The following is a 15,214-nucleotide window of genomic DNA, read 5'->3' as shown; positions in this document are numbered from 1 at the left end:
AATGTGAAGTTTTGAGGCCATTGACTTCTAAAACCCCTCATTTCCTTTACCTTTGGTCCCAGGGTTCATCACCAAAGGCAGGTTATTCCCTATTAAAGGATCATAGATGAATGAATGGATGGATGAATAAAAAAAACATTCATTAATAACTCTATTCCAAGTACTCTACTAAATTCTGGAGTCACAGAAGAAACTGATATAGTTAATGCAAAATTTTAAAAAAATTGTTAAAAGCTCAAACTCAGATTAAGGAAGCTAAGATATATAAAAAACCAAGTTCTTCTGCAAGATGGAAGTCATTATTGTGCTTCAGTGATGTGAATGGAAAGTCCCAGAGGTACCTAGATCACAAAAGGAGATCAAATGGCAGTGCAAGGGGACTTCAGGTCATAGAGTTAGGGAAGATGACAAGATCTAGAGAATGTTAGCAGGTAGTGACAGGGTAGATGTTGTCTCCATGTCACAGAAAGGAATGGAGTTGTTGACTCCCATTTTATCCAAGCCATGGAAGTGCTCAAGCAGCCTTAGTGAAAATAGGGAGGCAAGAGGAGGGATATCTCTTATGATGATAATTCTTCCCATTGCTCGGCTATCCTTGATGGGTTCTGGGACTGCCAGAGATGAGGGCGAGGAAAAGGGAATGGAAGAGAAGGATTCTTAGCACCCATTCCTAACCCACTCCCACATAAAAGTTATTTACACTGTGGTCATCCTGTGTATTATATTCATAGATAATAGATATGGAAGGAAATTTAGAGGTCATCTAGTGTGAAGGAGAAGAAACGGAGCTCTGAGCATTAAATGCCTTGCAAAGAACTACAACCCTGACATCCTTGTGCTTGTCTCAGGGCAGTTGTCCAGGGACCTGGGAATGAATGGCAAGCTGTTAGAATGGGGAAAGATCCTAGAATGGTAGCAGTAGAGAGACCTCAGAAAAGCTAGTCCAACTCCCTCCTTTTATGAGTGTGTTTGTGTGTGTAGATGGGTATGTGTTAGGTATATATTTATGTGGATATGGCCATGGTTATAGGTGGCAAAGTGGATAGCCCTATTGAAAGGAAGATCTAAGTTAAAAAATCCTGCCTCAGACCCAAGCTGTGGGTTCAGGGCAAGTCATTTAACCACTGCCTGCCTCAGTTTCTCAATCTATAAAAAGGGAGATAATAATAGCATTCTTTTTCCAATTGTGTTGGAATATAAAATGAGAGAATATTTGTAAATCATTTTGCAAATCTTAAAACTATCATTTCTAGTTGCTGTTATTTCATTTTTCTCTCCTGATATGCATCTGCACTTGTCCTACACCTGTTTGCAAATTCAAATTTGACTGGGGCATTGAGGGACTAATTGCCCAGGGATATACATAACATAATATGTCAGAGACCAGACTTGAACCCATAGCTTCATGAATTCAAGCCTAGCTCTCTAGCCACTCTGCCATGCTTTCCAATGAGCACTAAAGGTCTGGAAGGTCCATGTCCAATGGTCATACAGGGAGTTGACAGCAGAGTCTAAATACAAATCCTGATCTTCTAATTCCCAAAATATACTACAGCCTTTTAATCAACTCGGGGTAGAGGTCCAGTGAGGAAGACAGCTGAATCAGAAAGGCTTAGGGCCTCAATACCCTTTCCTTATCCCCTCAAAAATTCATTGCAGACCATCACAAATGATGCCACATGGGGACAGCTTGATGACTTAGTGAAATATATACAGTGGAATGGAGGCAGGAAGACCTGAGTTCAAATGTGACCACAGATGCATACTGCCTATATGACACCAGGCAAGTCTCTTCACCTGTGTGCCTTCATTTCTCAACTATAAAATTGGCCTAATGTGGTGCTTGTGATTGTGAAGATCAAATGAAATAATATTTTTATTGTACTATAAAATGCTTGGTACTAGCTTGGGTACCATGTTGTCTTTTGACAGCTCTGGCCCAAGGAGTACAGAGTAGGCAGAGTGGAGAAGGAGAACATGAGAACCTTCTTTCTATTGACATGTGTGAGGCTTGTCTCAAAATTCTCCATTAGTAAAAGAACAGAGATAAGATTCCCAAATGTGCATCATCCAAGGGACTTTTGGGATATCTTCTGCTTGACTCTGGAACCAAACATTTTAAAACTTTTCTGCAATGAGCTAAATCTCCAGATGGAATGGGGATGGCAGACAGCTAAGGGAGGGGGGCATGGGCATTCCATGACCAAAAAGACACTGAAGTTATTTGTTGAATTTCTGGTCTTTCCAGGAGAGAGAGACAGAGAGACAGAGAGACAGGAGATTCACTCAGGAGAATCTGAGGAAAATGTTCACATGCAAAGGCGCCCTCATGCAGACACACAAACACCAGAGAAATGACACAGCAGGAAAGTGATGCATGAATACACAGAGAGAAACACACAGAGAGATGCCAGATGGAGAGTCCAAACCAGGCTGGTCCTAGGATATTTATTATTCCATCTCCCACACAGAGGGGCTGGCAGCATTATATAACACACCCCACAAAGGGAGAGGCTGAACATACACACCAGAGACTCAGGCTGACCCAGGGGGTGATCCTTCATCTGAGGGGAGGAGTAGGCTTGACCCTAGCCTCCCATTCCCAGAGGCATTGGATAATGGTTCAATTGTCTCAATCCTAGTAAGACCCAGGAAAGGAGCTGAAGGTTAGATGAGGAAGAGGGGGTCTCTCATTCACTGCCACTGGGAGCTCCCCACTCAACTGGACTGGTTAAGAGGATCCGCAGGAGGAAGGGATGCATTACTTTGCATGTAAGTAGGGCTTGAAGGGAGATATTTTACCACCTGCTCATACTATTTGTACCAACTCAGACCCACACCAGATCCCCAAGGATTTAGTTTTAGTCCAGTCTTCTGATCTTACAAAAGAAGAAATTGAAGTTCAGAAAAGGGAAGATCACACAGACAAGAGAACAGGTCCAGTCATGAAGCCTAGTCGTCACACTCCAAAGACAGTATACTTTCCACTAGACCATATATCCACCCACATCTAATTCATGCACACAACCAACCACCTGTTCATCATATACATTCACATGTAGACAACAAAACATGCAGCCTCCTACACAACTACACATATAAAATATATGCTCATATGCCATACTTAGCATAGATTCACACCATAAAGCCCTACCATAATCCCACTGTATATAAACATCATATACATTTACACACACTAGAATGCTACCACACACACATCCAAACTCACATGCAAAAGAAACAGCATAAACATATATATTTTCCTGACTTAGAACTAAATTATAAGCATTGAGCCTCACAGCATCACTGAACTAAGAATTGGAATGGGGCTCAGTGACCCTCTCAGTGGCCAACCCAAGTTGGGTATTACACAAAGAACCTGCAGCTTCCTAAACTGAGATGAACTAAGATTAATTAACTAATCACTAAGATTAACCCTTTTTCGCCATCCTGCCTCTGATGCTTTTCAGCTCTGTGACCTTAAATAGTCATCCCCTTCAAGTCAGTCTCTTCATTTATAAAATGAGAATGATAATATTTATTGTTGTCTAATCATTTGATCATGTTTGATTCTTCATGACTCCATCGACCCTAGTATGTCAAACCCATCTATCCTCTATTATCTCCCAAAGTCTATCCAAGTTCATGTTCATTGCTTCCATGATTCTATCCATCCATCTCTTCCTCTGTCATCTCTGTTTCCTTTTGCCTTCAATCTTTCCCATTACCAGGGTCTTTTCCAATCAATTCCATCTTCTCATTCCTTGGTTAAAGTATTTAGGCTTCTTTTAATAAATAGGTCTGAATTAATTTCTTTAAGTTTTGACTGATTTGATATCCTAAGGACTCTCAAAAGTCTCCTTCAGCACCATATTTCAAAAGCATCAATACTGCGGTGCTCAACTTTCCTTATAGTCTAACTCTCACAGCCATACATTACTACTGAAAAAAATATATCTTCGATTACATAGACTTTTGTTGGCAAGATAATAGCTCTGCTTTTGAGTGTGCTGTCCAGGTTTGCCATAACTTTCCTTTCAAGGATTAAGTATCTTTGAATTTTACCACTGCAGCTGTGGAGAGGATGGGGAATAGAGTCCTTAAGCTTCTCATCATTTGATTTCTAGTTCTGACTGTCAATGGCATCCTTAGGGAGACCTTTTTGTCACTGAGGACTTTGATCATGGAGATATTTGAACTCAACAATAATAGTATATTACATTATATTTGTTGCATATATTATATACATATAACATTATATTTACAATAATAGCACCTACCTTAAATTATAACACCTATCTCAGCTGTTCTGAGGCTCAAATTCTAAAGTAATTTCTAAACTTTAATGTGTATGTAAATGTGAACTATTACTATATTCGTAAATCAGTGACTACAGAAATAGTTTGATTTAACCTTGATAGTATGTGCAGAATGTGCTCATATCCCACCCTTCGACCATCAGAAAAAAAATTTCTTGGTTACATAGAAAAAGTTCCCTCCCTTCTGGTAGGCCTCATGAATTCCCTCTGAACTACTACAATCCACATATCTCATAGTATCAGCAAAAATTCCAATTGTTCTTTCAAGGTATAATATACATATATATATATATATATATATATATATATATATATGGTTTATTATTATCAAAACTTTATGACCAAGCAAATAAAATGGCATATGGGTCTTTCTTCAGCTCCTCTGAATCTATGAGGATCTTAGGGTCAGTAAGGTGAAGAGTCATAAATCTATCAACTAAGCTCTATCTCAACTCTAGATGATCCTTAGAAAATGATTTATTTAAAATTTTCATTTTTAGTGAGCAAACTCAGGAATTCAGATGGAGAGGTTTTTTTCTCATCAAATTTTTAAATATCCAGGATTAATTAAATTGATTAAATTAATTGTAATAACTTAGGAGATTCCTGCTTTTGACACATAGGAACTGAATGAGGTCTTCTAATCCTTTATCCATTATATAAGTAGAAAAAAATAGACTTTATAATACTATTGCTATTAATACACTTAAAAATGTCTGGAAAATATCCATGAACCTTCTTTCTTCTCATTATTCTATTTATCCTCTATAGATGGCTTTGTATACATTTATTTGCATAATGTATCTTCCATTAGATTGTAAGCTTCTCGAGGGCAAAGATACTCATTTGCTTGTTTTTATATCCCCAGTACTTAGCATAGCTCCTGGAACATAGAAGGAACTTGGTAAATGTTTATTGATTGGTTGAATCTCATCAAAGGCAGGATTACTCTTCCAGTTTGTTGGTGGTACTTGTCATGGGGGAAGGAGGAAATGAATGCTATGTAAATGAGGTATCCTTCTACTTCACAAACAATATTATACTGCAGAAGGAAAAGACTATAGCAGTGTAAGTTGGACCCAGGAGGGCTGTGGAGAGGATGGGGAATAGAGTCCTTAAGCTTCTCACCATTTGATTTCTAGTTCTGACTGTCAATGGCATCCCTAGGGAGACCTTTTTGTCACTGAGGACTTTGATCATGGAGATAAAATTCTGTAATTTACAGCTGGCTGGGAAGGAAATTCCCTTGAGAGTAGGCTCATTTTCTGAGTTGCCTTCAAAACTCTGCCCTGAGGTTCCCAGTGGGAATGTCTCATGTATACCTTACTTGGGCCTATGCTTCCCATTTTATTTTCCATACTCATCAATCTCTTGTATCATTTTTTTTCTTTCTTCTCTTTTTTTAGCTCAAGAAGCCACCAGTCTTTCTCAATCTGACAGTTCAACTACTGAGACACCTATGAAAGAAGTTGCTGGCCTCATCTAGCTAACAGTGAGGAATGACCTGGAGTTGGCATGTCTCATTACTAGAGCAACTCCCAGGGGTCCTTTCTGTGCCAGGGTGGCATTGCCAGGCTTGGCATCTGTTTCTTTGGAACTGAATTTCCTTCCAGAAAAGTCCCCTATCTTCTGTTCTGAAGCCCCAGAAGTGACCAATCCCTTCTTTAGAACAAGAGAGTGAAAGGAGCAATGAATCATACCATGCCTCAGAATTTGAGATTGGTTTGAATAGATGCCACCAGATGCACCGACCCAGTTGATGTCTAAGACCAATTATTCAAACTCCAAAGAACCAATTTTTCTCCCGAGCCTGGCTCACACAAATCCAGCCTTAGCAGTATCCATCTTCTTAGCTTGTTTTATTGAGGAAAAAGCCTCTGATCACTAAGACTTGCCCTCATTGGGCAGATATTCTGAAGTTACAATGGAAGACCACATGTTTAGTGTTCAACAAATTCAACCCAATGTCATTTCTGTAAGGCTGTTCAAACGCAAAGTGGGAGGCTTGGGATTCCTGGTGAAAGAACGAGTTAGCAAGCCTCCAGTGATTATCTCTGACCTGATCCGGGGTGGGGCAGCTGAACAGAGTGGTCTTATCCAGGCAGGAGATATCATCCTTGCAGTCAATGGCCGCCCCTTAGTGGACATGAGCTATGACGGTGCCCTTGAGGTTCTGAGGAGTATTGCCTCAGAGACTCATGTGGTCCTTATCCTGAGAGGCCCCGAAGGTTTCACTACTCACCTGGAAACTACATTCACTGGTGATGGGACACCCAAGACCATCCGAGTGACCCGACCCCTAGGCCCGACCACCAAAATGATGGACCTGTCCCACCAGTCTGTGCCCAGCAAAGATCAGCCCCCAGGGCCAGATAGTGCTGTGGCCCTCCGGAATATGCCTCAGAACCCTAGGAAAAATGGTCAAGAAGACAATTCTCTGACACAAGCCAATGGCATGGTACCTGACCGGAAAGGTGAGGATCCCACAAAGAAAAGTGCCCTGGCTGGCCTGCATGGTGGTGGGGAGAGCAACGACCTACTTCGAGAGATTCAGCCAGTGCTGAATCTTCTTACCAGTGGCAAGAAGGAAATCAATGGAGGGCAGCCACACAAGGTAGAGACAAAGGATGCAGAAGTCCAGGCAGACAGGTAAGCCCTGTGGCAGGTATGATCACATGTGTGCTTCAGTCTGGCAACCCAGAAAGCAGGTTAATCTGCCCTACTTACCTGGGCAAGAAGCCAGAGAGCTCAGCCATATCTCATGAAAAATTAGGAAGTTACCTGGAAGTAGGTCTCAGTAAGTGGCATGGTGATGGGCAAGAGGGGATGGTGTACCAGCCCCACCTTGGTATGGGGTGGAGCTAACATTTACCTAATATTCCTCCCACTTATCTATTAGATGGGGGGGAATGTAGAAAGAATGAGAGAACTGTTAATAGAAAAAAAATTGTTCTGATGGTTAGACCTCCCCACAAATGGAATGGACAGTCAATAAATATTTATTATTAAACCTCTATTATATGCTAACTGCTGGGATACAAAGAAAGGCAAAAGACAACCTCGACCCTCAGGTAGCTTCTAGTGGTGCTGCATACCCAGGTGTCCCTGGCTGCATATTGAGGTTTCCACACTTGTAGGGAGGATGAATGACCTCCTCCCCCCTCCCAAGACATACTTGGCTCATGATACACAATAAGCCACTTCACAAATATTTATTGTACTGGATTTGTAACTGAACAGGAAGGAATGAGAAGCCCGATAAATGCAAACACTTCCTAATAAGCAATCCATAAATGAGATGTGCTGATCCCCAAGAGGTCAGCCAGTAAGTGATAAGACGTGGCAGACATTGTGCTAAGTGCTGAGACTAAAGGAAAGGTCAAAACAGGCCCTCCTCTCTAGGTGTTTCCAAGGGGAGACCACATGCAAACTGTGTACATTCAAGATGGTAGAGGAGGGTGATCTCAGAGCAAAGTCCCTGGTGGGGAGAATAGGAGGGGCAGCAGGAAGGGCCTTTTTCAAAAAAGTTCAAATTGGGTTCCCCTTCATTGGAGGTCTTCAAACTAAGACTAAATGACTCTGTCAGAAGTTTTATAATTAAATTGGAAGGTCCTTGAGGGCAAGGGCTCCCTTTTGTTTCTTTTGTCCTTAGTACTTGGCACAAGGTAGATGCTCAAGAAATGTTCATTGATTGGTTGACTGATGATACATTTTCAGGTACAAATTGAACTAGAAATGCCCTGAAGTTCCAACTCTGAAATATTATGATTTTCTTATTTCCTGTATTTCTACCCTCCACTATGGAAGCAAAACATAGTTAAGTGAGTGCCTTCTTAGGGTCTGAAGATCAGGGTTCCAATAATGCCTCTTGTAGCCCTGGGCAAGTCCCTTCACTTCGTTCTTCCTCAATTTCCTCATTAATAAAACGAGGAGGATGCTGAGGTTCCTTCTGGTTCTAGATCTATAGTCTTATGAACTATGTCTAGATCATCATCCCTAGCACCCATCATTCAAAAGTAAGAGTATAATGAATCAGTCAGCAAGTATTTAAGCTCCTACTGTGTGCCAGACCCTGTACCTAAGGATTAAAGACAGAAAGAAATGAAACAGTTTCCGCCTTCAAAAAAGTTTGCGTTCTATCGAGGAGTCAAACATATAAGGTAGGTATTACAGGGAGATTTTCCTCATTTCATTTCTGATCAGTGACTTAGCACAGAACTGCCAAACCATCTTCTCCACTCACCCCGCCCCCCCATCCAGGAGCAATGAGAGCCTATGCCACGCTGCACCTCTTGTGGGTCATCAAATAGGACACATCACCTGCCTCCAAATCATTGCATCTTATATCCTCCACTCCTGCCTTGCCTTGCCTGGCTTCCTCCAGCTTAAATCCCCTCATCTTCCCTTCCTAGACTTCTCTTATAGCTGAGACTTTTCCTCTGAGGTTACCTCCCAACCACTCCTTATGGAACTTACATGGAAATACTTGTTCACTTATTATTTTCTCCATTGGGACGTGAGCTCCTTGAGGTCAGGGACGGTTTTGGCACAGCAGCAAGCACCTATGAAATGTATGTTGATTAATCAGATGGTTACCAAGCATAACAGTTAAAATGACCTGATTCTTTTCACTGAAATGGGGATGAAATCCAAGTCAAATCATTTACAGGGTGGGAGAGGGCATGGTAGAGAGAGAGAAGGTATTAACCCAGGTTATTGATGGTTTTTGTCCTTCCATATTGAAGATCAGTTGATGCCATGACAAACACATGAATTGAATTTGAGTGATGAGGTGCCATCTGGGTCCAGTTTTAAGTGACTCGCCCAAGGTCACATAGCTAGTGTCAAGTGTCTGAGACCAAATTTTAATTCAAGTCCTCATGAATCCAAGTCCTCTATCCATTGCACTACCTAGCTGCCCCACAACCAGGGCAGGATTTCCCCCTGGGGAATGATCCCACTGCCCCTCCTCCCAGTCCTGGACAGCAGAGCCCTTCACCTATGCTACTTCATTCAGTTGACATAAACTATTCCAAAGTTAGGGTCTCTTATATTATTTTGGCTGTCTCCCAAGTCTCATTAAGTTGAACTAAATTACAAAGCCACTTCAGAATTGAGAATTAAAAGTCTGGACCATATGATTACCAGGAGGTATAAAAAGAGTACCCTTCTTCAAAACCTACTCACTTGGCAGCCCCTAAGGGAGAGCACAATTCAACCAACAAAAGATCAGCTCTCATTTCACACTCCTTCCTTGCATCCTCATCCACCCCACAACCTAGCCCAGTGACTTTCTAATAAGAGAATAGATCCAAAAATGAAACCTCTGTCTTTCTATATATGGAATAGTTAGCTCTTCCAGCTCCATAGCCATGACCTTTTTTGGCATCCAGTGTCCTATTCCAAAGAGCATAACTAATACCCTTCCTTCTCTACCTAACCCCCCCCCTTCCCAATGCAGCCATGACCTTCCCTGAAGTATCCTGAAAGAGCATCTGACTATATACACCTCAGAATCCTTTGTTTCCTGAGTTCTCATTCAGGAAAGGCATTCAGGTGGATGCTGGATGATTGTCAGTGAATTTTTTTTTGTTTTATCTTATTTTTCAATTTATTTTCTCTACCTATCTGCTTCCTGCCCCTCCTTTCCCCATTTAAATGGAGAAAAACAAAAAAGAAAAAATTCATGTAACAAATATAATAAGCTCAAAATGTGGATTGTGAAGGGGGGATTAAAAGGAAGGAAAGAAAGAATGTCAGATATAGGGGAAGTGATGAAAACAGGAGAAAGGAAGCTGATTGCATAAAGCATAGAGCACAGATGCTAAACATACTTTTCCACTCAGCCTCTTTTTTGTTAAAAAGAGGACAAAGAGCAAAGATGAAACACCAAAAGAATAGTATGGAGGGCAATGAAAATTAAAAATCATATTCATAAATGTGAATGGGATGAACTCACCCCTGAAATGGAAGAGGATAGCAAACTGTTGGAAAAGTTTTAGAGGAGATTCTTGGTCAAAAATTAGTTGGACTACATGGTTCTGAAATTTCTTCATCTCTGAAATCTTACATTAAGGATTCAGTTTGGTTGGATGAAAAGAGTATTTGGAGCTAGATTCAGAGAAGCTAGGTTCAAATCTTATCTTAGATATGTATTAACCTTATAATAGTCTTGGGCAAGTTATATAATCCCTTGTGGCTTCAAATTCCTCATCTGTAAAAGAAGCAATTGGGTTCAATCAGGAATTCTTAATCATTTTATGATATGGCTTTCTTTGGCAACCGGCAGACATCTTCTCAAAACCATATTTTTAAATATATAAAATAAGATAGGAATATAAAAGAAATGAAATATATTTAAATACATATCAAAATTTTTAAAAAGTTGAAACCCCATGAAATATATCCATGAAACCATGTTAAGAACCCCTAGATTAGATAATCTCTCATTTTACTTTACATCAACAGTCCTATGGGTCACTGCAGTCTGTCTCTTGACTTACTCCAATGAAACATAGTGCTCTTTCCATCATCCTACCTTAAATTACAATAGGATCCTACTCTTGGGGCACAAGCACCAGAGACAGTTATTTGAGGCAAAGCTGTGTTTGAATTGTGACCAAGTCCCATGAAGCTTTTCAAGGTGAGTGACATTAAAGGAGTAGATTATTTGGTGATAACATCTTGTTGTGATAGTAAGATTTTTTGATTTGTAGTCAGAAGTGATAGATTTGAATTCTGTCCTTGTCTTAGCATCAATCACTCTCCTCTATATCTAGGTGGCTCAATAGATAGAACTCTGTTCCTCAGGAAGGCAGGAGTTCAACTCACTTTTTCTCTATCTTTGTTTCATCATCTGTAAAATGGGAATAATAATAGGACCCACTCCCAGGGCAGCTTGGTGGCTCAGTGAATAAAAACCTGAGGCCCTGGGATCCTGAGTTCAAATCTGGCCTCAGACACTTAATAGTTACTTAGCTGTTTGACCTTGGGCAAGTCCCTTGACCCCATTGCCTTGCAAAAAAATAACAGTACCCACTCCCAAAAGTGTTATGAAGCTCAAATGAAATATTTTTGATCAAATGAGATGTCTGTCATTTAATAGAAGTTTAATAAATGATTGTTTGCTTCATTTCCTCCTCTGAAGAAATGGAGTAGGGATAGAAGGGGGGAATTTAACTAAGTCATCTCAATAGACCCTTCTAATTTTCAATTCTGGGATATCCCATTTTCCCTGATTTTAGAATGAATCGTTAAGCATCAATAAAGTTGTCTGGTAACAGAAATCGTAAACTTCTGTAGACAAACTGAGCCTGAGGTGAGATTTTCATCATCCAGAGACTGATAGAGGGAAAGATTTTCCCTAAGGTCCCATCTACTTAGAGCAAACTGGTTGGTAAAGGGGATTCATCTTTGCAATTGAATACGCCCTGCAAAGTCACAGGTTTAAATCTGGAAGAATCCCCATAAGTAATCTAATCCAACTCTCTCATTTAATAAATGAGGAAACTGAGGCAAAAAGAGGTGAAGTGACTTTCCCACAGTCACACAGCTAGTGAGTGACAAATGTGGAATTTGAATGTAGGTCTTCTAGACCTAGTGTTCTTTCCACCAAAATGTGATACTTCTCTGAATTTGGGAGAAGTAGTAAAGTGGATTAACTGTAAGATGGCCAAGACATCAGACTGGAGTCACTGATGGGAGGCATGCTGTCTGTCTGGCCCTGTTTCCCAGAGACAGGTCACCCTGAATCGTCCGGGAGTGTGATGGGGGTGGAGCTGAAACAGCAGTCTTGGAGTCATTCAAAGGCAAAGACTTTGTCGTGGAGCTTATAGCAAAATACTCTCTCTCTCTTCTGTCTTCTGTCTTCTGTCTTTCTCTCTCTCTCTCTCTCTCTCTCTCTCTCTCTCTCTCTCTCTCTCTCTCTCTCTCTCTCTCCCTGTCTCACCTGTCTCTTCTATTTCCTCTCTCTATCTCTATTTTTCTGTCTTTTTCACTTTCTGTGTCTTTGACACACTCTCTCTCTCTCCCTTCCTCTCCCTCCCTCCCTCCCCTTATTTGTTCTTTTTGTTCTCTTCCCTTTGAACCAGTTTGATGAAACATAGAAATGAATTTGAAGTCAGGAGTTTCACATCAGAGTCTTGCAGCTCCCAAATGCATGACAGCAAACTGCACATTATCTTCTCTAAGGCAGTTTTCCTATCTGTGAAATGGCGATAATATCCTTAGCCCACAAAATTGGTGTATAGGACCCAATTTTAAAATATAAAATGCTTTAGATAGATAGGTAGTTGGGCAGATAATAGATTGGATAGTTGAGAGAGATGAGAGATGAGGAGAGAAGGGAGGAGGGAGTACTTGTATGGTTTTAACTAGAAACATCAAGAGAGAGCTTCATGGAGAAGTGGTCCATGATCTGAGCCTTGAATAGTGTAAGGATTTCTAAAAGGTATAATTGTATTCCAGGTGAGCATTCCAGGCTGCACTGTCAGTCTGTATAAATGCATAGAGTTAGATCAAACCCTACTGATAGAGATCACTAGTATCTAGGTTAATTGCAATATTTTAAGTCCATGGAAATTAGAATATAGAATAAACCTGAAGTGGGAAATTACAGAGCACTCCAAATGCCATACTAAGGAATTATATTTTATCCCATTGGAAAACTTTATCAGGACAAATGGATTGGTAGATTCTTTTTAACTTAGAGGAAAACTAAGTGGCAAAGTGGACAGAGCACTGGCCCGAGAAACAGGAAGATCAGAGTTCAGATACCTACCTATGTGATCCTGTTTGCCTCAGTTTCCTCACCTGTAAAATAATCTGGAGAAGGAAAAGGCAAACCACTCCAGAATCTTTGTCAAGAAAATCCCAAATGAGGTCACGAAGAGTCAACAAGACTGAAACAACTGAACTTCAACATAGATGATTTCCTTGGGTTACCAGGAGGTTAAGTAACTTGCCTGGAGACAGACAACACAGTACATGTTGGAAATGGACTTGAACCCAGAGATTTCTGAATCTGTAGCCAGCTCTCTGTCCATTCTATGCAAATCCCTTTCAATGGAGTCTTGCAATAAACAACATCCATTCTTTTGCTTTTCATTCCAGCCATCTAAGTATTTAAGTGGGTTGTGCTAGATGCATTCAGGAATGATCTTAGTAGAAATGAGGAGAAACAGAAACATGGAGAGCAATCTATTCAAGAAACAGATGGGAGAAATGTTCTGTTTCTCTCTGTCTTCATTCTGTCGTCTCAGGTAGTGTGGGGTAATGGGAGAGGAAATACCCTCTGAAAAGGGCATTAGAGGGCATCAATTCAACATGGCAGCTCTCTTACTTGCTAGAATATAAGGACCTTGAGATCAGAGGTTGGTTAATTCTTGGTGTCCCCAGTATCTTCTATAATCCCTGGAACACAGTAGATACTTTTTGAAATGCTTGCTCATTGATTGCTATTTGGGTGTCTTTGGCCAAATTACTTCCTCTCCTGGGGCCTCAGTTCTTCTGTAAAATGAGGGAAGTATTTCTGGGCTCTGCTCTTCTTTCCACATTCTCTCAACTGCTCCCCCTTCCTAGGGTGCAGAAAGATCACTTCTCTGTTCAAAAGTCCTCAATGGCTCTCTATTGCCTTTCATCAGGGGGAAAAAGCAGAAATTCTTTAGCCTGACATTTTCCCAGATGCAGTATGATATAGTGTTATAGTTGGAGTTAGTGAGACCTGGGTTCAAATTCTCCTTCTGACACTAAACTGCCTTGTTCCTTGAGCAAGTCCCTTCTTTTCTCTGGGCCTTAGCTTCCTCAGTTGTAAAATGATTTGATTGATTTGGAGGTTTTTCTTCATTCAAGTCCCACCTCAAATGAGTACTAGCTAGGTGATTCTCCATAAATCACTTAAATTCTCTCAGTCACTTAAATTTTCTCAGCTGTAAAAGGGGAGGTTGAAAATCTTTAAGGTCCCTTCCAGTTTTAAATCTATGATGTTCTATTTACTAATTATATGAACCTAGTCACTGAACCTCTGAGCCTCAGTTTCCTCATTCATGAAATGGGGATATCTAGAGAAACTGCCTTTACAAGGTTGCTGAGGGACTCAGATTAGTTAATGTATAGAATTTGCCTAGTGAAATTTGAAGGGTCACTTGTCACTAAGTGATTCCTAAGGACCCCTCTCTACCTCTAAATACTATGATCCCATATTTATTCTGCTCCCTTTCTCCAGAATAGGGCAGTTGTTTGTCCTTCATTCTTTTTTTTTTTAGGTTTTTGCAAGGCAAGTGGGGTTAAGTGGCTTGCCCAAGGCCACACAGCTAGGTCATTATTAAGTGTCTGAGGCCAGATTTGAACTCAGGAACTCCTGACTCCAGAATCCACTGCACCACCTAGCCGCCCCTTGTCCTTCATTCCTGAAGAAGACTGTGACATCAGGAATGTGATGCCATGACGTGCAAGTGAATTGGATTTAAGTGAGGGAGGGCTGTGCAAAGTCACCAGCCTCACTTTCTCCTCTGAACCCATCTGGGTCAGATATGGATTAGGACAACTAGAGATGGCACAGGATGCAGTGGGAGACCTTGGTCTTTTCAAACTGGCATCTTTAACAGCTCTCAATTTGACTGAGGCAACACCCATTCACTGATTTAGGCTATGTTCAAATAGGTATTTGATCATTGAAGATGCATTTGATGAAGAGCTTGGCTGTAGGTGAATCTCCATTCAGCTCCAGTGTACCTAAATCAACCAGCCCGTTTTTCAGTCAGTTGCTGCCTGGGATCCTAAGGGATTAATCAATTAAAAATAAATATTTATTAAATTTCTACTATGTGCCAGATGCTGCTAGGTCCTGGGGATACAAAAAGAGGCAAAAGATAGCCCCTGCCCTCATGGAGCTTGCA

General features: G+C 40.8%; 1 protein-coding gene and 1 long non-coding RNA gene across 6 annotated transcripts in view; one reads left to right on the top strand and one right to left on the bottom strand.

Moving 5' to 3' along the window:
• LOC141501700 (uncharacterized) overlaps positions 1-15,214 on the bottom strand; it is a 241,135-nt gene that overhangs the window by 117,969 nt on the left and 107,952 nt on the right. The window lies entirely within an intron of this gene.
• Positions 1-15,214, top strand: part of NOS1 (nitric oxide synthase 1) — a 244,590-nt gene that overhangs the window by 135,547 nt on the left and 93,829 nt on the right. For all 5 annotated transcript variants that reach the window (XM_074205930.1, XM_074205929.1, XM_074205925.1 and 2 more), the window contains one exon: positions 5,726-6,968. In XM_074205930.1, the coding sequence (XP_074062031.1) occupies positions 6,244-6,968 (725 nt within the window). In that variant the 5' untranslated portion in view covers positions 5,726-6,243. The remainder of the gene's footprint in view (positions 1-5,725; positions 6,969-15,214) is intronic.

Source organism: Macrotis lagotis, chromosome X, assembly GCF_037893015.1.
Source record: "Macrotis lagotis isolate mMagLag1 chromosome X, bilby.v1.9.chrom.fasta, whole genome shotgun sequence".
NCBI classification, from domain to species: Eukaryota; Metazoa; Chordata; class Mammalia; order Peramelemorphia; family Peramelidae; genus Macrotis; species Macrotis lagotis.
The sequence above is the reverse complement of the archived record's forward strand: the minus strand, read 5'-3'. Positions and strand labels throughout refer to the sequence as shown.